General features: G+C 45.0%; 3 protein-coding genes across 4 annotated transcripts in view; all 3 read left to right on the top strand.

Annotated features, from left to right (window-relative positions):
* The window catches only part of grin1b (glutamate receptor, ionotropic, N-methyl D-aspartate 1b), a 35311-nt gene extending 27454 nt beyond the window's left edge, over positions 1 to 7857 (top strand). The window contains exons 15-20 of the mRNA XM_053421130.1: positions 367 to 515; positions 850 to 1007; positions 1113 to 1274; positions 1408 to 1517; positions 2853 to 2998; positions 7792 to 7857. Coding sequence (XP_053277105.1) covers positions 367 to 515; positions 850 to 1007; positions 1113 to 1274; positions 1408 to 1517; positions 2853 to 2998; positions 7792 to 7857 — 791 coding nt within the window. The remainder of the gene's footprint in view (positions 1 to 366; positions 516 to 849; positions 1008 to 1112; positions 1275 to 1407; positions 1518 to 2852; positions 2999 to 7791) is intronic.
* Positions 7858 to 14069: 6212 nt separating this feature from the next.
* LOC128438825 (kazal-type serine protease inhibitor domain-containing protein 1) lies at positions 14070 to 18344 on the top strand. The gene is made up of 4 exons (XM_053421547.1): positions 14070 to 14775; positions 17236 to 17396; positions 17484 to 17631; positions 17725 to 18344. Exons 1-4 carry the CDS (start codon positions 14253 to 14255, stop codon positions 17802 to 17804), a joined length of 912 nt encoding a protein of 303 aa, XP_053277522.1. The 5' UTR covers positions 14070 to 14252; the 3' UTR covers positions 17805 to 18344.
* Positions 18345 to 18608: 264 nt separating this feature from the next.
* Positions 18609 to 23175, top strand: ciz1b (cdkn1a interacting zinc finger protein 1b). Of its 2 annotated transcripts, none has more exons than XM_053421543.1 (14): positions 18609 to 18870; positions 19465 to 19527; positions 19607 to 19691; positions 19761 to 19918; positions 20066 to 20136; positions 20340 to 20416; positions 20543 to 20683; positions 20862 to 20956; positions 21036 to 21129; positions 21253 to 21357; positions 21450 to 21638; positions 21743 to 21782; positions 21978 to 22099; positions 22214 to 23175. In XM_053421543.1, exons 2-14 carry the CDS (start codon positions 19496 to 19498, stop codon positions 22298 to 22300), a joined length of 1296 nt encoding a protein of 431 aa, XP_053277518.1. In that variant the 5' UTR covers positions 18609 to 18870; positions 19465 to 19495; the 3' UTR covers positions 22301 to 23175. The 2 variants fall into 2 exon arrangements, with proteins under 2 accessions (XP_053277518.1, XP_053277517.1); XM_053421542.1 differs by having other exon boundaries at positions 19459 to 19527.
* The last annotated feature ends 1825 nt before the right edge of the window (positions 23176 to 25000 follow it).

Here is a 25000-nt window from a genome sequence, read left to right as displayed (position 1 = left end):
TCTGTCCATCCACCTCTCCTCCGTCCATCCACCTCTCCTCTGTCCATCCACCTCTCCTCCGTCCATCCACCTCTCCTCCGTCCATCCACCTCTCCTCTGTCCATCCACCTCTCCTCCGTCCATCCACCTCTCCTCTGTCCATCCACCTCTCGTCTGTCCATCCACCTCTCCTCTGTCCATCCACCTCTCCTCTGTCCATCCACCTGTCCTCTGTCCATCCACCTCTCCTCTGTCCATCCACCCTCTCCTCTGTCCATCCACCTCTCCTCCGTCCATCCACCTCTCCTCCGTCCATCCACCTCTCCTCTATCCATCCTCCACTCCTCCATATGGCATGTAACTGACGCCCCTCCCTCCTCTGTGCAGGAGCTCCCAGAAGTTTCTCAGCGAGGATTCTGGGTATGGTGTGGGCGGGGTTTGCTATGATCATCGTAGCATCGTACACTGCCAACCTGGCAGCCTTCCTGGTGCTGGACCGGCCTGAGGAGCGCATCACTGGCATCAACGACCCCAGGGTAATTATGATGTCATCGGCAGTGGAGGGGGGGGGGGGGGGCGCACACTCTCCCAGGGGCCGATTCGGTCACGCTCTGCTGTTCTTTGTTTCATTTGAAATTCCCCACATCTCTCTGGGAGGATTCTGGGCCCTGAAATGGCCGCTAGGCATCACAAGACAGACTCCATGATGCTTCACCACAACTCAAGACCCTTCACACTTCTACCTATCTGTTCAAAAAGCTCCAGGGCATTCAGGACTCCAGACGACTCTTCATGACTCTTCATGAGTCTTCATGTCACTTCATGTTGTGTGGTGGAGGTCAGTTCATTCCTCACCCTGTTCTGTTTCAGCTGCGTAACCCGTCAGATAAGTTCATCTACGCCACAGTGAAGCAGAGCTCGGTGGATATCTACTTCAGACGGCAGGTGGAGCTGAGCACCATGTACAGACACATGGAGAAACATAACTACGAGAGCGCTGCTGAGGCCATCCAGGCCGTCAGAGACAAGTAGGCTCCTCATCCTCTCCACAAACACCTCACAGGTGGGATCTGTCCTACTGTCCCTGCGTCCTCCGTAACTCCCTCCCTCCTGATGTCTGTCCCCTCCTGTAGTCTGCTCCATGCCTTCATCTGGGACAGCGCTGTGTTGGAGTTCGAGGCGTCTCAGAAGTGTGACCTGGTGACGACAGGAGAGCTGTTCTTCCGTTCTGGATTCGGGATTGGAATGAGAAAAGACAGTCCATGGAAACAGAACGTGTCTCTAGCTATTCTCAGGTAGAACAAACCTACAGAACCATGAGGTCGACTGATACTATACATAAAAATACTATGACACCGTAATATGTTGACTGGACCTGTTCACGTCCTGACGTCCTTCTTACGTGTGAACGATGTTGACTCTGTTCAGTTCTCATGAGAACGGCTTCATGGAGGATCTAGACAAGACCTGGGTTCGTTACCAGGAGTGTGACTCCAGGAGCAACGCCCCCGCCACGCTCACCTTCGAGAACATGGCAGGTAGGAAGAGGAGGATGATGATGGTGGTGGTGATGGTGATGATGAGGATGATGATGATGGTGATGATGAGGATGATGGTGAAGATGATGATGATGATGATGATGGTGATGATGATGATGGCGGTGGTGATGATGATGATGAGGATGATGGTGGTGATGGTGATGATGGTGATGATGATGGTGATAATGATGATGAGGATGATGGTGGTGATGGTGATGATGGTGATGATGATGGTGATGATGAGGATGATGATGATGATGATGGCGGTGGTGATGATGATGATGATGATGATGGTGATGATGATGATGATGATGGTGATGATGATGGTGATGATGATGGTGATGATGATGATGATGATGGTGGTGGTGATGATGATGATGATGATGGTGGTGGTGATGATGGTGAAGATGATGATGATGATGATGATGATGATGATGATGATGATGGTGAAGATGATGATGATGATGATGATGATGATGATGATGATGGTGGTGGTGATGATGATGATGATGATGGTGATGATGATGATGATGATGGTGATGATGATGGTGATGATGGTGAAGATGATGATGATGATGATGATGATGATGGTGAAGATGATGATGATGATGATGATGATGATGATGATGATGATGATGATGATGATGGTGGTGGTGATGATGATGAGGATGATGGTGGTGGGGATGGTGATGATGATGATGATGATGGTGGTGGTGATGATGATGATGATGATGATGATGATGATGATGATGATGATGGTGAAGCTGACGATGATGAGGATGATGATGATGGTGTAGATGATGATGATGGTGATGATGATGATGATGATGATGATGATGATGATGGTGAAGATGATGATGGTGAAGATGATGATGGTGAAGATGATGATGGTGATGATGATGATGATGGTGAAGATGATGATGATGATGATGATGATGATGGTGAAGATGATGATGATGATGATGATGATGATGATGATGATGATGATGATGGTGAAGATGATGATGATGATGATGATGATGATGATGATGATGATGGTGGTGGTGATGGTGAAGATGATGATGATGGTGATGATGATGATGATGGTGAAGATGATGATGATGATGATGATGATGATGATGATGATGATGGTGAAGATGATGATGATGATGATGATGGTGAAGATGATGATGATGGTGATGATGATGATGATGGTGATGATGATGATGATGGTGAAGATGATGATGATGATGATGGTGATGATGATGATGATGGTGAAGATGATGATGATGATGATGATGATGATGATGATGATGGTGAAGATGATGGTGAAGATGATGACCTCTCCCTCCTCAGGTGTGTTCATGCTGGTAGCTGGAGGCATCGTTGCTGGGATCTTCCTCATCTTCATCGAAATCGCTTACAAACGTCACAAAGATGCTCGAAGGAAACAGATGCAGCTCGCCTTCGCTGCTGTGAATGTGTGGAGGAAGAACCTGCAGGTACTCTCTCCTCCTCTCCTCCTCTCCTCCTCTCCTCCTCTCCTCCTCTCCTCCTCTCCTCCTCTCCTCCTCTCCTCCTCTCCTCTTCTAAACTGGACTCCACTGAAACCTGAGTTCATAACATTTTCTATGTTTGAGTTGAATTATTCTGTAGATTATTTTACTGATGTTAACGTCTCTGTGTGATGTCATAAGTTTGTTTGATGGCATTAGTTTACCTTTCCTGGCGTTGGTTTATTACCATGATGATGTCCTTCATCAACATGACGGTTCCTGACAGGAGGAGACAATGAATGACTTTAAATAGAGATGATGACGACCAACCAGAGTTCACTCAGGCAGAGGAAGTCGACGGTTTCCCACAGAGCAGAAAGAACACAGATTATTTCTGTGTGAAGTCGTTGCTCCTCATGTTTTCCCGCCTCGTCAGCAGATGGCCTCACATTATTAATCATCAGTTCTCTTTCTGGATTAGCACTTCAAACAGTAGCCGCTACAGGCTAGCATCTAGCAGAGGAGGATTAGCACTTCAAACAGCAGAGTGTTCAGGTGAGGAGTTAGCACATGAGACAGTCTCAGCTCAGAGAGAGCTGTTAGAGGAAACAATGATTTTTAGATTAAACACAGAGAGATCAGCACAACCATCATGTGGCCTCAGGCCTGTGATAATTATCTGTGTGATCCAGAAACAGCCACAGACCACATTCTTAATCATCATCGCTTCTTATTCCAGCCTGCTTTTATTTTGGTAGTGTACTATTTCTGTTCTGGTGGTTAAAGTTCTGAGCATCAAAAAACAGGAGGCAGATGGTAATAAATGTTTTTTCCCCTCCATAGAATAGTGATGGCTAACCACGTGCTTCTGCTTCCATGTCCTTGATCATGAGTCGGTCCCGGAGGCCATCAGAGTTACAGGTTAACGTTAGCAGCTACGACTGGGCTGCACCCGCTAGATTCATCAGCTTCAGACCAAAGATTCAATAAATCACTTTAAAGGACTCATCGTATGCCCATTTCACCACAGTTGATATGGCTCCTTGGGGTCTTAATGAAATGTCTGTAACATATTTTGGTCAAAATACCACAAGGATCATTTAAAACAGCAGCTTTTGACCCTGTCTAAAACAGCCCTCCTCAGGTTGACCTGTTTGACCTCCGTCTCTCCCCGGAGCCGGTGAGATGATGGTGGGGGGGGGGGGTCCAAGGCCATGTAGCGAGACTATGACCACAACAAATGGCGGAGTTGTTTTTTTTCCAGAGTTTTTGGGAAGGTGGACATGCCAGATACACAAATTAACGTGTAGGAGCACTACAAAAGTGGAGTTTTCATAATATGTCCCCTTTAAATAATAAAACATAGAACTATAAAGACGACACATTTTTTCAAGGTGACAGTTTTTATTTTTCAGCAGACAAACATTTTGTTTTTTTAATGACAAAACTAAACTTTAATAACAGATTGATTCTGATACTCAGCTCGACCCTGTGACAGGTCAAAGGTCAAACACATCATGTGACCTTCATCCATGTCCTGCTGCCCCTCTGTTCTATGTTCTCAACACACACAAACACACACACACTCACACACGACAACACACACCCATGCTAATCCGCCATCTGTGCACCCCCCCCCCCCCACCACCTACCCCTGATTTGTTTCCTTTGATGTGATTGGTTGATTTGTGAGTTGGAGCCTTGTGTTGTTAATTTACCTGCTGCACTGAGTGTGTGTCTGTGACAGTGAAACAGACTGAAGCATCTCTTCATCTGAACCAGTTCTCCAGAACACTCACACTCACTCACACATACATACACAAACACACAATCACACACACACGCTCACACTCACTCACACATACATACACACTCACTCACTCACACACACACACACACACACACACACTCACTCACACACACACATGCTCACTTGCTGTTCAGGCAGTTATATAATCTGCAGCTACAGTGAACAGATGGGAGTCACCAGACTGTAAACACAAACACATACACAAACTACACTACATTATACTACATTAAACAAACAAGCAAACAATCTATAGCTATTGAAATGATACATGAGTACTCCTGAGTAATAATGAGTATTTGTGAATAGATTGTAGTGATTATGAATGAGCATCAGTGATTTTTAGTTAGTATAGTGATTTTAATAATTATTTAATAAATATTATATTAGTCAGTATAGTGAACATTACTTAATGTAACTGAGTTTTTGTGGGATTAGTGAGTGCATATGAGGAAGTAATAAGTGTAGCACATAATGAGCACTCGTGAGTATAGTGAGTATTAGTTAATAATTGTTGTAGTGATTATAGCAAAGTAATTTTATTGAGTATATTGATTATTATTGAGTAAAGTGAATATGAGTTAATGTTAATGAGTAAAGTAATTATTGGAATGAATATTAGTGATTAGTAACAAATATAAGTGCGTAATGGGATTATTAATAGGTACAGGGAATATCAATGAGTATCCGTGAGTATCATAAATATGGGCTAGCATTAGTGAATATTTGTATTTGAGTATTAGATAGATAGATAGATAGATTACTTTATTCATCCCCGAAGGGAAATTAAGTCGTCATAGCAGCCGGTACATTTGAATACAATAAAGTACAATAGAATAAAATAAAAAAATATTGAGGTAGAAAGAATAAAAAACAGAAACACAAGATAAATAGGTAGATAAGGTGCAGTGGCAGATGATGGTAATAGTACTGATGATATGATGGTAATGTTATTGTTAGACAGTCTATAAAAAATAGTACAGTATATATAGTATATAGTATAACATAATATATATTTATATATGATAGTAATTATACCACTATAATAGCAGTATATAGTAATAATGGCGGCAACAGTATATATAATAATTATAGTAAATATAATAATAATAATAATAATAACATGTACACATGTATAAATATGTGTATATAGACTTATATATACAAAGAATATACAAAGAGTATGATATAATATATGATATATAGTACGGGTATAAATATAAGTATTTGACGATACAATAGATAATATAATATACTATGAGTGTAAGAATATGTAGAAAAGAGTGTGCAAAAGACAGTATTATTGTATAAAATGATATATAGTATCAATATGGTTTATATTAACGCATATCACATATGATGTGGAGTAAGTGTTCCTTATTATTATTATTATTAATTATTATTATTATTATTACGAACAAATAATTAATAGTTAATATTTATGTTATTGGTATTAAGGGGTATTGGTTAAAAATGGTCAGTACTAGTAACCAGTAGTAATTATTAGGACGGATTAGTTTTGAGTATAGTAAGTAGTGAGTATGAGCTCATATCATTAAATATCGACGAGGATATATTTGTTGAGTATTGTGAGTATAAGCGAGCTTTGACTAGTATAGTTTGGGTGATTAGTATTAGTAGGTAAAGTATTTGTGAGAATGGATGGTATCAGCAGGCATAGTACTGGTGAGTACAACGAGCAATGGTGATTATGAGTGATTATAGTTTTGGTGAGTATTACAGAGTATAATAGTGATTGGAATTAATGAGTATTGGCGAGAATAGTATTCTTATATCATCAATATTATTGTTTATTCTCAAGTATAGTATTGGTGAGTACATTGAGCATTAGTGAGCTGCTGTCCGTACTGAGTCTTACCGTGTGTGCACCTATCGTATGATTTAATTTAGGACAGAAAGTGACAGAGCACAACCCGGGCCCAAACTGAAACTTCTTTTAGGTCCATCACTTCGACTCGTACTGTAAAAACCAACATCTCTCAGGTAGATGATAAACCGACACTTGATAAACAATCCTCTAGGTAGTTTAGTAGTGTCAAAGTACCTGAGTAAAGTATAAGTACCATTTACTCACAAGCTGTTTAACATGACAGAAATCATAAATAATTCATAACAAGGATCAGACACTGTGGGAGTTGAACAGGCAACCCTGTGTCCCTGCGCTACCTTGCTCATCTGCTGCTGTTCAGAGCCGACACATGAAAGATTGAATGTTCCCGGGAGCCGAGCTGATCTGAGTTCAGATCACATGACGGAGACGATGTTTAATTCACTAGCAGAGCGGCCGTCCTGGTTAAAGAGACATTACACCAAACAATACTCACTCAGCAGCAGAATGAACGTTTCAAATGAATAATGTAGAGTCAAAGAAGCAGTAAAAGAAGTTTCACAATGAATCATTTAATGTTTTATTATTATTAGATGTTTATAATTTCACACAGTCAAAGGCAACGTCCCCAAGTGTCTCGTTTTGTTTGACAATTCAAAAAGATTCAGTTTTTTGTCATGTGACAAAGAAAAGTTTAACAATTGATTCACAAGTTAAATCTGAGGTTGTTTCACTTCACGTCCTCAAACAGGTTCCAGTCATTAAACCTTATCTTTAAATGTTTCTGAGATTAAAGTGGAAACATGGAAACATCTGGTTTTCTCAAGAGAACCGCGATGATGTCGAGGGCGCGCCTCATTCTGCTGCAGACGAGAGACACCGAGTGAGGTCTGGTCATGTGACGCAGCACCTTACTGCTAACGAGGCCTCCTTCAGTACCAAGGTTCCTCTCAGAACTGAGAGGAACATGGGTTCTCTGGGTAGAACCAAGGTTCTAAGATCCTAAATGGAACCAAAACAAGACCCAGAGATAACGTTAAACAGCAGATCTGTGAGTGTGTGTGTGTGTGTGTGTGTGTGTGTGTGTGTGTGTGTGTGTGTGTGAGAGATTAATTAATGTGTATGTTTCCTCTCTACTTGTAGCCGTACCCGACTGACATCACCGGCCAGCTCAACCTATCAGATCCCTCCGTCAGCACCGTGGTCTGAGAGAGAGAAAGAGAGAGAGAACTTCACTGCTACTGCTGAGCCTCACACACACATACACACTCACACACACACACACACACACTCACACACACATACACACTCACACACACACACTCACACACACACACACACACACAGCATCTGTAGACCTAAACCACTCAAATGACACAGTCGCCTTGCTCCGCTTGTAGCCGTCAGCCTCTGCTGTCCTTAGGGAGTTTTATTTTGAAAGGACTGGTTTTCTTGTGGTAGGTGTCTGTGATGTTGTACAGTTCCTGTCTGTCACACTGATTGATTGCACTTATTTATCAAAAGCTTGATCTGCTGGCGACGCCTTCCTCCTGGACGTGTTAAATCTGACACAGACAGTTGGTCCAAACAAAAACGCAAAAAATGTATTGATCAGGAACCTGTCAATCAAGGACCTTGACGACCAGGAAGCTTTTTATCAGGATCTCATCAACAAGGAACCTGTTGGTTTAGATCAGGAACCTGAAGATCAGGATCCTGATCATCAGGATCCTAATCTTCAGGATCCTGATCATCAGGAACCTGTTCATCAGGATCCTGATCATCAGGAACCTGTTGGTTTAGATCAGGAACCTGATGAACAGGTTCCTGTCGATCAGGATCCCGATCATCAGGAACCAGATCACTTATCCGAGTGTTGGAGGTGGGTGGAGCCTCTGGGACAGGAAGGAACCATTTGGTTCATCTCGCTTACACCCCCCATCCCCTAGTGTTATTTATTGTATTAATGAATAAAGTTTGTATTTAGTTTATATTTTGATTAATAAAGTTTAAGAAGATGTTTCTCATCAAAGACTATTGATGTTGAAAGAATATATTTTCAGGTTGTAGTTGAACGTCAGATAGTTTGAATGACACAAGACATTTTATTGGTTCGATTCATCATCAATATTAAAAACATGATTTCATCTGTTTAGTGACGTTAAAGTTTAAAGCATGAACGTGTAGATCGAAATATTTTATAGTTTTATAAATTACCTCCTGTCCTAGAGAATCCACCACTACACCCTCTGCACTCCCAGTCCCAGTGCAAGCTGGGAAATGTAGTCAGTGCTCCACTGCTCCTGAGGTCGGTCTGTGATGAGCTCCACTTCACTGCCAACAGCAGAAACTGACCATGTGTAATCAGCCTGTTGACTAACCCTGGTAATTGATCCTCTAATCAATCACTGCTAATTAGCACTGTTCATTTACATGATTAATCAACCCTCATTTAAATACTGATAATGAATCCAGATTATTAATCCTGTCGTTCTGCAAAAACACAACACGTGAATGAAAATAATCAAAGAGCCGAGAGCTGCACTGAGAACAGACGATGATCGATTGTCCCTCAGTTTCTATATTGATCACTTCATCAAGAAACTTAGGACATAGATTCATATTTTAGATACTAAATCATCTGCATAGAATCAGAGGAACGTGACAATAAAAAGTAGTTGTGTGTAAGAAAATATAAAAATTCTAAACAGGGAAACGTTTTGATCAGTTTTCAACGAATAAACTGACATTTTCTTTATCGGACCAAAAACAAAATGGATGTTAGCAGCTGGTTCCAGGAGTATGAACAAGTTATATTCTGAGTAACGCTAACACTGATGCTAATGTAGCAACTCATTCCGATTCATTAAATCAACACAATGCTGTGACTTAAACGAATCCACCATCTAATGCTAACAGTAGTTATCTTTGATTTTTAAACATGAAACTACGTAATAATTGATAATAGGATTTATTAAGTAAAACACTGTTAGCTCTAACTGTGATGTACTAGCCATGGCTAACTGTAGCTACCAATACAATGACTGAATGTTAACTGACTGACATGATGCCTGGTTTAGCTAATCCAGGCTAATCACATGTAACAAGACCATCACAGCTAATGCTAATGCTAATGTTCCAGATGTAACTACAGTGTTAACACAGCTAATGCTAATGCTCCAGATGGGAGGCTAATGTCAGGAAGTGCTTGTGTGTTATAGACCAACATGGCTGAAGCTAATGCTACAGACAAAGCTAACTTTAACTACAGTGTAGACACAGCTAATGCTAATGCTAATATCAGACGTCTTTTCGGCCCCTAAACTCACTAATGAAATCTTTCTGAGCAGTTAAACCTCCGAGGCTGTATTCACATAATAGAAAAGTTACAAAATATAAATATAGTTATTATTTTTATTAGTATTTATCTGTCAAACATATAAATAAACATTTCGTCTCATTGTTAAAGTTGTGAAACAACATTCGTCTTTTGATGAATCTTATTTTGTGTAGTGTATTGATTATTAAAATTAAGTGAATATCATTAACCAATCAATATTAGAAATATATTTAGTGATGAACGCAATTTTAATAAAAAATATTATGATAGAATGAATAAAACAAACCTCTGAGGACTTTTATTTTGAATTGAAAGTTATTCGAAATTAAGATTATTTTTATATTCATATTAAAACCCTGAGACATGAAGCGTTTTTATCCTCGTCACACACTCACATTTGTGATTTCATGTTAATATCTCTTTTTATTCATTATTAATCATGTTTATAATTCATTATATTTATAGCTGTTTATATTTCTAACGTGTTATGTGCAACGTGTTTCTCGTCAGAGTTTCTGCATTAAAATGAAACGCTACAGATTGAATCAGGTGATGAACATTATTAATGAACGTGGTGAAGTAAGAACAAACACCAGAGAACAGTAAAATACTCTGTTACTCTGAGAAGCTTCAGTTACTGTGATTTCTCTTTTTTACTTTTAAAAGCTTTTATTGAAATGTCATAATTTCCACGTATAACCAGCAGGTGTCAGTAACTGTGTTGAAGTGTCATGTAGCACAGAGAGAAAATACTGAAGTATTTGTACTGAGTAAATGTACTCAGTTACTTTGATTGTTCTCAGTGACGTTCTCAGGTTCCCTCTCTGAAGAGGAGCTGCTCCACGACTCACTTTATCAAACCAGCGTCTTGTTCCTGTGCAGAATATGAACTTTAATGATCAGAGGACGACCACACATTTAGAACTGGGAGCTTCTTCTTCTTATTGTTATTATTTCAGTTTGTTCGTCTACACCAGAGGCAGAAACTGAGTTTTTAGTTATTTTCACTGCAGCTTTGATTCATACATAATTATAAATCTCGAGTGAAACCGACGTCACAGGTTTGATTCCTCGTGTTAACGTGTGTCCAGTTAACACGTCGAGCTGCGGAGGGAATTGATTGGTCGTTAACAGCTGCCAATAGCTCTGGATGTGGATTCAGGATTCAACCAGGAACATGAATCATTATAATAAAGATTCAAAATAAATCAGGTTTTATAAAGTGAGTATGTGTCTGCAGCTCCGGCTGACGCTTTCTGATGATGTCACAGTTTTATGATTTTATTTTCATTGGTTTATAGAAAAAGATGTTTGTATAGAATCTGTGTTGCTGTAGAAACTGAGGTCAGAGGTTAAACGCTCTACACAGACGTGATGCTGTTTTCACTTTCCTGTCTCGTGAACACTGAAACTGTAGAAGAAGAAGTCCCCCCCGACACAAATGCTTATTTGTTTTGTTTGTGTTCCTCTGACGATATGTAGCCGCCGACTCTTCTGCTGTTTATCATCCAACATAAAGAGTCAAACTCGCACTGTCCTTTCATTTTGTCTCCTGACTCAACGACCTTTGACCTCAACGTGTAATGAAATCATAACAGAAGGTAAAACTAAATAGGACGATAAACAATATTCACCTCTTCTGTTTAAACTGAATAAATACAGTTCAAATATAAAACATTAATTTATATATATGTTACTATAAGAAATAAAGAACCAGAGAACTTCCTGTTGGGAGAGCTAGCGGTTTATGGCTGGACAGAATTATTATATCATCATAATTTATATTGTTGTTGTTATATTTGATTTGAAAATACAAACAGACACCTGTAGACATGGAGACGCAGCAGCATGGTATCCTAAGAGCTAATAATGAAGAGGAGGATGAAGAGGAGGAGGACACATCAAAATCAAGCCCTATGGTTTCTTCTTCTTCTTCTTCTTCTTCTTCTTCTTCTTCTTCTTCTTCTTCTTCTTCTTCTTCTTTGTGACAGTTAACCAACCTGATTTCTGGGGAAACTAAACAAAAATCTAAAGGTTTGATCTCATCAAAAGATGACGGAGGGAAAATCAAACAAAGTGAATCTCAGACTCCTCTCGTTGTCGCCCCCTGCTGGTGGTCCTGCTCATGTTTCTAATTGGTTGATATTCAACAATCATCTGTTAAACTCAAGTGTCTGAACACTAATAAAGAAGAATGAACAGAGTTGATGAGGTCAGTGAGTCAGAGGCTTCACACAAACTTCAGGCTCATTCACAGTAAGTGTTCTGTAGTGATTCAACAGATCTGATATTAACAGCTTCATATCCACAGTCTGACTCTAGATCTGACTTTTCATTTACTAGATGACAACATGGAGGAAGATTAACAGCACGTGTGAGTTTGTAATAACTTCTTCTGATACTAATCCTGACATTTAGCTGACTGCGTGAGATCAGTGAACCCTGAACCACCTGGAGAACCCTGACCCACCTGGAGAACCCTGAACCACCTGGAGAACCCTGAACCACCTGGAGAACCCTGACCCACCTGGAGAACCCTGACCCACCTGGAGAACCCTGAACCACCTGGAGAACCCCGACCCACCTGGAGAACCCTGACCCACCTGGAGAACCCTGACCCACCTGGAGAACCCCGACCCACCTGGAGAACCCCGACCCACCTGGAGAACCCTGACCCACCTGGAGAACCCTGAACCAGCTGGAGAACCCTGACCCACCTGGAGAACCCCGACCCACCTGGAGAACCCTGAACCACCTGGAGAACCCCGAACCACCTGGAGAACCCCGACCCACCTGGAGAACCCTGAACCACCTGGAGAACCCTGAACCACCTGGAGAACCCCGAACCACCTGAAGAACCCTGACCCACGTGGAGAACCCTGAACCACCTGGAGAACCATGAGAACCTCTCCAGACTTGATGAGTTTGACATCTGTCAGTCTGGAGGGGGGATGGGGGGGGGGGGGTTACACTCAGTAGCTGTTGCGCAAGCAGCTGAAACAACAGGGGCGGAAATAAGAGTCTTGTCTTCAAAATGAAATTAAAATATCTAATGTAAATCTGTTCCAGCAACATTCAGCGTTTTGAAAAGACAGATCTCACTCTTGTAAAGTTCAAGTGAATAAATGTTTTTATTTCTCTGAAGTTAGTGAACACTGAAACCAGCAGGACCGGATCAACCTCCTTAGGGGCCCTGGGGCAAAAGTTTGCAGTGATCTCAAATTCATGAACCAATCAATCAGATATTAGATTATGAATCAATGATGTTACGTGACGACGCTCAGAACGTGTTTCTCAAACAGCTTCTACTGGTTTCAGGTGTTAAACCAGTGGGTCTGTATCTGAGTCTGCAGAGAACTCCAACCTCCACCTATTTCAAACTGGCGTTAGAGTTCATTTATTTTGAAGGGCTTGAACGGAAGTGTCTTCTTGTATTTTGGTAACTTGACTCTGTTGTCGCGTGTCAGTCTGCGGTGAAGCAGCGCGAGCGACTCAGCTATTTAAACCCCAGACTGTTGGTCCTGGTTCTGATCCTGATCCTGGTCCTGATCCTGGTTCTGATCCTGGACTACAACTGGACCATAGAAAAGTTTTTCTCACTTTTTTAACAAACTCTTGACTTTAATTTCTCTCAGTTTTTTCAGTCTCTGTTGCTTTGTCTGTCCCGGTCTCTGTCCCGGTGTCTGTCCCGGTGTCTGTCTCTGTCCCGGTGTCTGTCCCGGTGTCTGTCCCGGTGTCTGTCTCTGTCCCGCTGTCTGTCCCGGTCTCTGTCCCGGTGTCTGTCCCGGTGTCTGTCTCTGTCCCGGTGTCTGTCCCGGTGTCTGTCTCTGTCCCGCTGTCTGTCTCTGTCCCGCTGTCTGTCCCGGTGTCTGTCCCGGTGTCTGTCTCTGTCCCGGTGTCTGTCCCGGTCTCTGTCCCGGTGTCTGTCCCGGTGTCTGTCTCTGTCCCGGTGTCTGTCCCGGTGTCTGTCTCTGTCCCGGTGTCTGTCCCGGTCTCTGTCCCGGTGTCTGTCTCTGTCCCGGTGTCTGTCCCGGTGTCTGTCTCTGTCCCGCTGTCTGTCTCGGTCTCTGTACAGTGTCTGTCTCGGTCTCTATCCCGCTGTCTGTCCCGGTCCTCTGCGGGAACAGGAGTGCCAGTGACGGCTCTGAAGTTCTCAGACAGACCGGACCGTCCTCGGTTCTCAGTCCGGGTTGTTGTCTCTCGTGTCCCCGGACAGAGAAGCGGCTGTTCCCGCAGAGCTGGTCCCACAGACCGGGTTAGAACCATGAAGATCCGGGGACTGGTTCTCCTCGGTCTGTGTCTGACCCTCAACACAAGCCGGGCCTTCCCCAACCAGCTGCCCGCCCTGAGCACCGCGCCGCCCGGCCTGCCCTCCCTGAGCGACCCGCTGCTGGAGCCCGAGCCGCGGGGCGACGGGCCAGGAGGCTGCGGCCCGTGTGAGGCGGACCTGTGCCCGGAGCCCCGCGGCTGCAGGGCCGGGCTGGTCCGGGGCCCCTGCGGCTGCTGTCCGGAGTGCGGGAACCTGGAGGGACAAGACTGCGACCTGGGGAACCGGAGCGTGTTCTACGGGCTGTGCGGGACCGGGCTGCGGTGTCAGAGAGGAGGAGGAGGAGGAGGAGGAGGAGTGGGGGAGGATGAGGATGAAGATGAACAGGTGTGTGTCTGTGAACAGCTGGAGGTCGTGTGTGGTTCTGATGGAAGAACATACATGAACATGTGTCAGTTCAGAGAGGAGGTGTCCTCCAGACCAGAGCTCACCGCCCAGGGGAGGGGCCCCTGCAAGACAGGTCACTCACCTGTCTGTCTGCATCACACCTGTCTGTGTCTCACCTGTCTGTCTGCATCACACCTGTCTGTGTCTTACCTGTCTGTCTGCATCACACCTGTCTGTCTGCATCACACCTGTCTGTGTCTCACCTGTCCGTCTGCATCACACCTGTCTGTGTCTTACCTGTCTGTCTGCATCACACCTGTCTGTCTGCATCACACCTGTCTGTGTCTCACCTGTCCGTCTGCATCACACCTGTCTGTGTCTCACCTGTCTGTCTGCATCACACCTGTCTGTCTGCATCACACCTGTCTGTGTCTCACCTGTCTGTCTGCATCACACCTGTCGGTGTCTCACCTGTCTGTATCACATCTGTCTGTGTCTCACATGTCTGTCTGCATCACACCTGTCTGTGTCTCACCTGTCTGTGTCTCACATGTCTGTCTGCATCACACCTGTCTGCATCACACCTGTCTGAGTCTCACCTGTCTGTCTGCATCACACCTGTCTGAGTCTCACCTGTCTGTCTGCATCACACCTGTCTGTGTCTTACCTGTCTGTCTGCATCACACCTGTCTGTCTGCATCACACCTGTCTGTGTCTCACCTGTCCATCTGCATCACACCTGTCTGTGTCTCACCTGTCTGTCTGCATCACACCTGTCTGTCTGCATCACACCTGTCTGTGTCTCACCTGTCTGTCTGCATCACACCTGTCGGTGTCTCACCTGTCTGTATCACATCTGTCTGTGTCTCACATGTCTGTCTACATCACACCTGTCTGAGTCTCACCTGTCTGTCTGCATCACACCTGTCTGTGTCTCACATGTCTGTCTGCATCACACCTGTCTGTGTCTCACCTGTCTGTGTCTCACCTGTCTGTGTCTCACATGTCTGTCTGCATCACACCTGTCTGAGTCTCACCTGTCTGCATCACACCTGTCTGTGTCTCACCTGTCTGAGTCTCACCTGTCTGTCTGCATCACACCTGTCTGTGTCTCACCTAACTGTATGCATCACACCTGTCTGTGTCTCACATGTCTGTCTGCATCACACCTGTCTGAGTCTCACATGTCTGTATCACATCTGTCTGAGTCTCACCTGTCTGTCTGCATCACACCTGTCTGTGTCTCACATGTCTGTCTGCATCACACCTGTCTGTGTCTCACCTGTCTGTGTCTCACCTGTCTGTCTGCATCACACCTGTCTGTGTCTCACCTGTCTGTGTCTCACCTGTCTGTCTGCATCACACCTGTCTGTGTCTCACATGTCTGGCTGCATCACACCTGTCTGCATCACACCTGTCTGAGTCTCACCTGTCTGTCTGCATCACACCTGTCTGAGTCTCACCTGTCTGTCTGCATCACACCTGTCTGTCTGCATCACACCTGTCTGTCTGCATCACACCTGTCTGTGTGTCACCTCTCTGTCTGCATCACACCTGTCTGTGTGTCACCTGTCTGTCTGCATCACACCTGTCTGTGTCTCACCTGTCTGTCTGCATCACACCTGTCTGAGTCTCACATGTCTGAGTCTCACCTGTCTGTCTGCATCACACCTGTCTGTGTCTCACCTGTCTGTGTCTCACCTGTGTGTCTGCATCACACCTGTCTGAGTCTCACCTGTCTGTCTGCATCACACCTGTCTGTGTCTCACCTAACTGTATGCATCACACCTGTCTGTGTCTCACCTGTCTGTCTGCATCACACCTGTCTGTGTCTCACCTGTCTGTGTCTCACCTGTCTGTCTGCATCACACCTGTCTGTGTCTCACCTGTCTGTCTGCATCACACCTGTCTGAGTCTCACCTGTCTGTCTGCATCACACCTGTCTGTGTCTCACCTGTCTGTGTCTCACATGTCTGCATCACACCTGTCTGTGTCTCACCTGTCTGTCTGCATCACATCTGTCTGAGTCTCACCTGTCTGTCTGCATCACACCTGTCTGTGTCTCACCTGTCTGTCTGCATCACACCTGTCTGTGTCTCACCTGTCTGTGTCTCACCTGTCTGTGTCTCACCTGTCTGTCTGGATCACACCTGTCTGTGTCTCACCTGTCTGTCTGCATCACACCTGTCTGTGTCTCACACATGTTTCCAGGAGGCTGCAGGAGAAGATCCAGATCACGTCCAGAGACACTGACTCAGACATTTGTTCTCACACACAGACCCTGCAGAACATGTGAGGAACATGTCAGTAACATGTCAGTGCTTCAGTTCATGTCTGAAAACAGCTGATGAGTCAGTTAGCACACCTCCTCCATGTTAGCAGATGGAACATGGGCCAAACTAAACGTCTAGTAGAGTAAGTAGATGGTAAACAAGGTTTCTGAAGACAGAGAACAGATCCATGTGAGGATCAGACCATCAGACTGGAGATGACACGTTCCTCTCTGTGAGCGTTTGTTAAAAGGTGTGAACAGGTGTGTGAACAGGTGTGTGAACAGGTGTGAACAGGTGTGAACATCTGCTCTGTCTCTCAGTCCCCGTCATTAAGGTTGGTCCTCGCAGTCAGGTGGACGGGACAGGAAGTAGCCTGGTGTTCCTGTGCGAGGTGTTTGCGTTCCCGATGGCGCTGGTGGAGTGGAGGAAGGAGGGGCGAGATGTGGTCCTGCCCGGTGACGACCCACACATCTCTGTCCAGGTACAGATGCTCTGCTAACAACCCCCCCCCCCCCCCCCCCAGCAGTCTGTATGTCTGACTTCCTGTCCCTCTCTGTCCGTCTCACAGTCTCGGGGCGGTCCTCTGAAGTTCGAGCTGTCCAGTTGGCTGCAGATTGAACTGGTGGAGGCTGAAGACTCTGGGACCTACCACTGCATTGCCCGTAACCACCTGGGATCTGCCTCCGCCTCCGCTGTACTGGGAGTACTGGGAACAGGTGAGAGTTACACCTGACCTGCTCTTAGAGGGACACACACATGTTTCACCTGGTCTTAAAGGAACACTAACATCGAACCTGTCTCTCTCTCAGAGGAGCTGTCGTCCTATCTGGCAAACAGCGTCTCCGAGATGAAGCAGCTGATGGACGACTACGAGCTGGACGCCTACTGATCCACAGGGGACTTCCTGTCTGGCCGTCCAGCAGAGACTGTGGCCCCTCTGAAATAGGACAGATTCAGCTTCAGGTCACCTGATGGTGATGAATGTATATATATATATATATTATTATATTTCATATTTTTTATAATGATAATGTGTGTATCTATACTGGTCTTTGCTGTGTAGCTTTTATTCTTATATTTTATTTGAGCTGATGTTTATGTATTTTCTCTGAAGTATCTTAAAGGTTTGTTATTGTATCTGAAGTTCAAACTGAAAAGTTCTCTGAACGACGGAGACACTTCTCTCTCTCTCTCTCTCTCTCTCTCTCTCTCTCTCTCTCTCTCTCTCTCTCTCTCTCTCTCTCTCTCTCTCTCTCTCTCTCTCTCTCTCTCTCTCTCTCTCTCTCTCTCTCTCCCTCTCTCCTCACCTCACACCAGCACGTGTCTTTCATTGCTTGTATAGTAACCATCGGTTGCACACTGGTGCTCACAATGCATTGTGGGATGTGGAGTCCACTGTGTGAGGTATACTTACTGTCAGTGATTACAACTGGATCTTTTCAAAGAGATTAAAACTGTTTTGTCCTGAAGTGAAACGTGTCTCACACTCGTCTACTGAAGATTTAAAGGATGTGGGGGAGACCCAGGAGGTTCATGTTAGCATGTTAGCTCGGACCCAGCGTCTCTCTGACTGCGTTGAAAGAATATAACAGATGTTCAGGAGCTGCTCAGGGAGACGCTTCAAGCTGCTCGACCACAGGAAATGACCGAGCAGCAGGAAGCACTCAGAGGAAGTGAAGCCACATGTGGTCAATCCATTCAGTCAGAAACCACAGCCAGGGAGGGGTCTGATTAGTATTCTGTATTCAACTGTAGATCTGTATTCTGTCTCTGGAGCCACTGTCTGTTTTAAATATGGAATGAAACATGAATATAAACCGAGAAGAAGAAGAAGAACAAACATGACGAAGCTCAGACTGTCTCCTCCAGGCCGCCAGGGGGCGACAGAGCAGCTCAGACTGCGGATCCTTCCTGTGTTGACATGTAGCTGAGTTAGCATTAGCTTGTGCTCTGCGGTAAGATGAACGATAATTAAATCGAATTCAACTCATGTTTACTGTGTGAACAGGTCAGATCAAACTCCCACTTCCGGTTCGCTTCACTCAAACGAGACGCTTGATCCTGCTAGCGATAGCATGCAAGCTAACCCACCGAGACCCGAACCCTTAAATATGCACATTTAAAGTTTGTTTGATAATTAACGCAAGAGGATTCTGTATTTGACATAAACTAAAACTGCTCATGAATCTAACATCCCCACTTTTACATTCGGCTGTGGTGACAAAGTTCAGTAATGTGTAAATTAGATAATATCCGTTTAGTTAGTTTGAATTCACTGAAGTCTTCCACTGAGGTTAAGGTAGAAACCGAAGAGGTTTCGCTGGTAAAATGTAATCAAATTGAAACGGAGTTATTTATATGGAAACGACTATTTTTTAAGTTGAGTTAAAGTGTGTTTAGTTTCGATGGTGGAGAATGAAAATGGTAAAACAGGTATTTATTTGAACAGTAATGTGATTGTTACTCTACTGAGTTACTTTACTGTGTAACTAGTTTATTACTTTAAATCACACAGTGGTGACGTTGTGCTTCTGTTCATTAAGGGTCAGAGGTCAAAGGTGAGCTGGTGCAGTCGTGGTCATGGTGAAGCAGCAGCAGCGGAGGACAGACAGGTGAGGATGAGGATGAGCTGGTTCAGACTGATGAAGGTCAGAGCCACTTGAACATGATCTCTCTCTGTGCTTCCTGCAGGTGTTTTCTTCCTGCAGCAGGGAACAGCGTGGCGCAGGTTCGATTCCATGCTGGTTCCATACAGAGGAGACCGCCCTCGTTGCAGGTACATAAAGAACCCGCTGCTGCCCGTCTGCTCTCATGGATCCACTTCACTGTGTCTTTCTGTTTGAAGGGTTCAGGCAGGCAGTGGGCGTGCTCAGGGACAGGAAGTGCTCACAGCTGGCCGCACTGCAGCAGCTCCACCACCACAGAAGAAGAGAGAGCAACTACACAGGGAGCCCTGGGACCTGATGGAGCTTCAGGAGAGACAAAGAGGGCCAGACTGGATGGGTCAGTCAGGGACGCTGCTGCTGGCGCCCCCTAGAGGCTACAGAGTTCATAACAAAGAGTTTGAAATAATACTTCAGAATAGATATACTTTTTTTATTGGTTATTAATCCGTCAATCATCTGTCATGTGTCGAACGTTTTCCTTCAGAGTCGCAGAGTTGTCTGCTCTGGTCCCTACGTCATGTGATCAGGCAGCCAATGAGAGCAGCTTGACACCAGGTGAGTTCTCTCACACCGATAAACACGTACAGAGTTTATACAGGAGCTCAGGAGGAGGAGGACAAACTGAGTGGGATCCTCTAGAGAAGATCCAGAGAACTGAGGAGCTCAGTCTGAAGCAGCTTCTGTGTGTGTCTGTGTGTGTGTCTGTGTGTGTGTGTCTGTGTGTGTGTGTCTGTGTGTGTCTGTGTGTGTGTGATTAGATGGTGTCTCCTGCAGAGTTCCCCCTCTCGACCAGCTGGGGGCAGCAGGGCTTAGTGAGGACAGCAGAGCCGCTGAGGTGAGGACACGGTCCCAGGTTTTCACTGTGGTGACCTGAGTGACATGTTCTAATGTGTGTGTGTATATGTGTGTGTGTGTGTGTGTGTGTGTGTGTGTGTGTGTGTGTGTGTGTGTGTGTGTGTAGCTGCAGAGTGTGGGGTCACTAAAGGTCACCATCCAGCGGAGCAGCGAGAGCAGAGAGTTTGGACAGACAGACAGGACAGCAGAGACACAGACAGGTGGACTCCACTGTCACGTGTGTAACCTCACCTGTCGCTCTGTACAGGTGAGAATCAACTCGTATAAACAATCAGTGAGCACTTTATTAGGAACAGCACATCCACGTGTGTGTGTGTGTGTGTGTGTGTGTGTGTGTGTGTGTGTGTGTGTGTGTGTGTGTGTGTGTGTGTGTGTGTGTGTGTGTGTGTGTGTGTGTGTGTGTGTGTGTGTGTGTGTGTATTCAGGTGTTTCATGAACACATGTCAGGAGCAGAGCACATGAAGAAACTTCAGGAGATCACACACTCCATCGGCCTTAACACACACACAAAGCAGGACAGGTATGAAAACACACGCACACACACACACACACACCCACTGGAGCAACACGAACCAGACTGTTCTCCTGTCGTCCTCCAGGGGGCCTCGGCCTCACACTCAGCGCTGGTGTGACTCCTGCCAGACTCACTTCAGTGATGACGTCATCGTCCATCGACAGACAAAACACCACAAGGTGAGAGGCTGATGACATCAGAGGGCGACATCATCCGTTAGCAAGCACTCACGTTAGCAACACGTTAGCTTTACAAGCTAAGTTCGATACGATAGCTAGCTGATGATTCTCTCTGTGATCCAGATGTGTAAGCAGCTGTGTCGTCCCTTCTGTCCCGTGTGTAAACGTCACTTCAGGACGCCCCGGAAGTTTGTGGAACACATGAAGTCTCCAGAACACAAACAGAAGGTCAGCAGGGGGCGCCGTAGAGTCCACAGAGACCCCCTTATACACACACTGCACACTGCCGCAGCATCACATGACATCATGTCTCTGCCCAGGTGCACCAGCAGGAGGCGCAGGAGGAGGAGCTGATCACAGTGGACGCTGTCGGCTGCTTCGAGGGGGAGAAGGAGGAAGTAGAAGAAGAAGTAGAAGAAGAACTAGAAGAAGAAGAAGAAGAAGAACTAGAAGAAGAAGAAGAAGGGGGTGATGGAAAAAATGAGGCAGCAGATGAGAAAGTGTTGGAGGTGTGACCTGATGTCATGATGTCACGTTTTCTGCATGGACACATTCCATGAAACTGATTTTGTGCGTGTGCGTGTGTGTGTGTGTGCGTGTGTGTGTGTTGCAGGCAGCTGACACTGAAGACTACAACCCCCACACTACTTACGGTGGGTGATGTGCTGTGTTAATCTCTGTCGCCCCCTGTGGTCAAGTTCGTGTAACTGAGTGATGATTTTTATTTTTTTTTTTACCTGGATGCTCGTGTGTGTTTGTGTGTGTGTGTATGTATGTGTGTGTGTGTGTATGTGTGTGTGTGTGCGCTGACAAGGAGGAAAAAACTTAATCTGTCTGTGTCTTAACAGGAAGTAGTTTTGTAGTTCCTGTGTCTGGTTTCCTGTGTCGACTCTGCAACAAGTTTTTCCAAAGAGAGACGACAGCCCGACACACACACTGCAGGACACGCACACACTACCTGAACCTGCAGGTAACACAAGCACGCACACACACACTGCAGGACCCGCAAACACTACCTGAACCTGCAGGTAAGACACACACACACACACACACAAAGCTGAGTGTGTGTGGTTTTGTGTTTCAGAGGAGTCAGAAGAAGCCTGAAGACAAGGACACGCCTGTGGGGACCGGACCTGCTCACACTGTATCCCATCATGCACCTGTTCTCTGACCACTAACATCTGGAGACGTTCTTTAAGAAGAACCTAGATTAGTGGGTCCTGATCGTGTTATGTTGAACTATTGATCCAGATGTGAGGACTTAGAGACAATCTGACATTAATGTTAATATTGTGAATGAAATTACTTATTCTACTTTTCATATCTGAACTGGTTTTACCAACAACACAACAGATGATTTTTTAACGAATACAGACAGATTCTCTCTAGGAATCAACAATACACACATCATGGATATTTGAAAACACAGTACACATATAAAAACAAGGCTCAGCAATACACACATTTTACTTTAACCTCTTAAGAGGCTGAGGAATACCCAAGTAAATTGAAAGCTGTTCTTGAATCATTTGCATGATCTTGGTCTCTTTTGAAAGGTAACAACAAAGTCAGAATCACTCTAAGTGCTACTGACGTTGAGTAATAGCAGCTGGAACACAGTGAAGTAGAAGGTTTTTATTTCCGCCTGAATATTTAACAAACAAACCAAATTTCAGAACTTGCTCAGGACGACGGTTCAAAACAACAATTGACACAACAGTTTACAACATTTGAGGGTTAAGGGTTGTATTTGTGTTACAATACAACCCTAGTGTGTGAGTGTGAGTCCAAAGTCCCAGAACATCCAGTGTTTTACATGTCAACAAGTCTCGAGTTCACAAATGATAACACACAGTTAAGAGTTAAGAAACATCAGATTTATTCAAGGTAAAGAAACAATCAGTAATAGTTTCTGCTCAATAACCAGAGTTCAATAAATCTGACGATTCTTTTTTAATGATTTTTTGGTCTGAAAATGTTTTTGTCTAAACATAAGAAACTGTTGTTTGTTTGATTTTCATAGAATAAAATAATTGTATTCATCAATTTCCTGTTAGTCAATTGTTCACTTGATTATTTGAATCATGCACACACACACACACACACACACACACACACACCTTCTTCTCCATGACAACAGCAGCTGCAGATTAATTAACGTTATAAATTAATCGACTGATCAATCAGACAATTTATGTGTCAGTCGTCTTGGCTCCTCCCTCCCGCTGCTCGCAGAAGTTTGAGGGCCGGAGCCTCCTCGTCAGTGACTCCAGTGAGTCCTGGTCGGTGACTCCTGGTCGGTGACTCCTGGTCAGTGACTCCTTGTCAGTGACTCCTCGTCAGTGAGTCCTGGTCGGTGACTCCTCGTCAGTGACTCCTTGTCAGTGACTCCAGTGACTCCTGGTCGGTGACTCCTGGTCAGTGACTCCTGGACAGTGATTCCAGTGACTCCTGGACAGTGACTCCTGGTCAGTGACTCCTTGTCAGTGACTCCTGGTCGGTGACTCCTGGTCAGTGACTCCTTGTCAGTGACTCCTGGTCGGTGACTCCTGGTCGGTGACTCCTGGACAGTGACTCCTGGTCAGTGACTCCAGTGACTCCTGGTCAGTGATTCCAGTGACTCCTGGTCGGTGACTCCTGGACAGTGACTCCTGGTCAGTGACTCCAGTGACTCCTGGTCAGTGACTCCTTGTCAGTGACTCCTGGTCGGTGACTCCTGGTCGGTGACTCCTGGTCAGTGATTCCAGTGACTCCTGGTCGGTGACTCCTGGACAGTGACTCCTGGTCAGTGACTCCTTGTCAGTGACTCCTGGTCAGTGACTCCAGTGACTCCTGGTCGGTGACTCCTGGACAGTGACTCCTGGTCAGTGACTCCTGGTCAGTGACTCCAGTGACTCCTGGTCAGTGACTCCTGGACAGTGACTCCTGGTCGGTGACTCCTGGTCAGTGACTCCTGGACAGTGACTCCTGGTCGGTGACTCCTGGACAGTGACTCCTGGTCAGTGACTCCAGTGACTCCTGGTCGGTGACTCCTGGTCAGTGACTCCTGGACAGTGACTCCTGGTCGGTGACTCCTGGTCAGTGACTCCTGGACAGTGACTCCTGGTCGGTGACTCCTGGTCGGTGACTCCTGGTCAGTGACTCCTGGTCAGTTGATCACATGCTGGATTTAAACGTTATTTCTGGTAGAAGAACAGTTGATGATGAGATGATACGTTATATCTCAAGCATCAGTCATGTCCTTTCTCAAAAAGACGCAGAAGAACGAGTCCAGGTCTTTAATCCAGATGTGATTATTGTAATTTATTTTTCTCAGGCTCCAGCAGGAAGTCGTTAAAGACTCTACAGTTTGTCCTGAATGCTGCAGGACGTGTCCTGAAGAGAACCAGGGACAGAGACCACATGTCTCCTGTGTTAGCTTCACTACACTGACTTCCTGTTACATTTAGAATTTAAAATCCTCCTCCTCACCTACATTACTAATATGACAGCATCAAACCTTAAAGAGCTCATCGTACCTTATCACCACTAGAGCCCTGAGCTCCCAGAATCCAGGCTGTTGTCCCTAAAGTCTCTAGAGGAGGAGGAGGAGCCAGAGCTTCAGCATCAAGCTCCTCTCTGTGGAATCATCTCAGCTTCAGTTGTGGAGGCAGACTCCCTCTGTACGTTGAGGATTCAAACCTTCCTTTACAATAAAGCTTCTAGTCAGAGCCGGTCCAGGTTTGTTTTAGACCTGATCTCAGTTCTGCTGCTATAGGTCTAGAAGGTCGGGGTCACATGACACACAGAGCTTCTCCTTCCTCTTCTCCATCGTTAACTCATCAAAGATATTAATATCTCATCAATACATGTATCTGACTGGACTTCTTCC

The sequence above is a fragment of the Pleuronectes platessa genome, chromosome 4 (genome assembly GCF_947347685.1).
Source record: "Pleuronectes platessa chromosome 4, fPlePla1.1, whole genome shotgun sequence".
Lineage (NCBI taxonomy): Eukaryota > Metazoa > Chordata > Actinopteri > Pleuronectiformes > Pleuronectidae > Pleuronectes > Pleuronectes platessa.
This window is presented reverse-complemented; position numbering and strand designations above follow the sequence as displayed.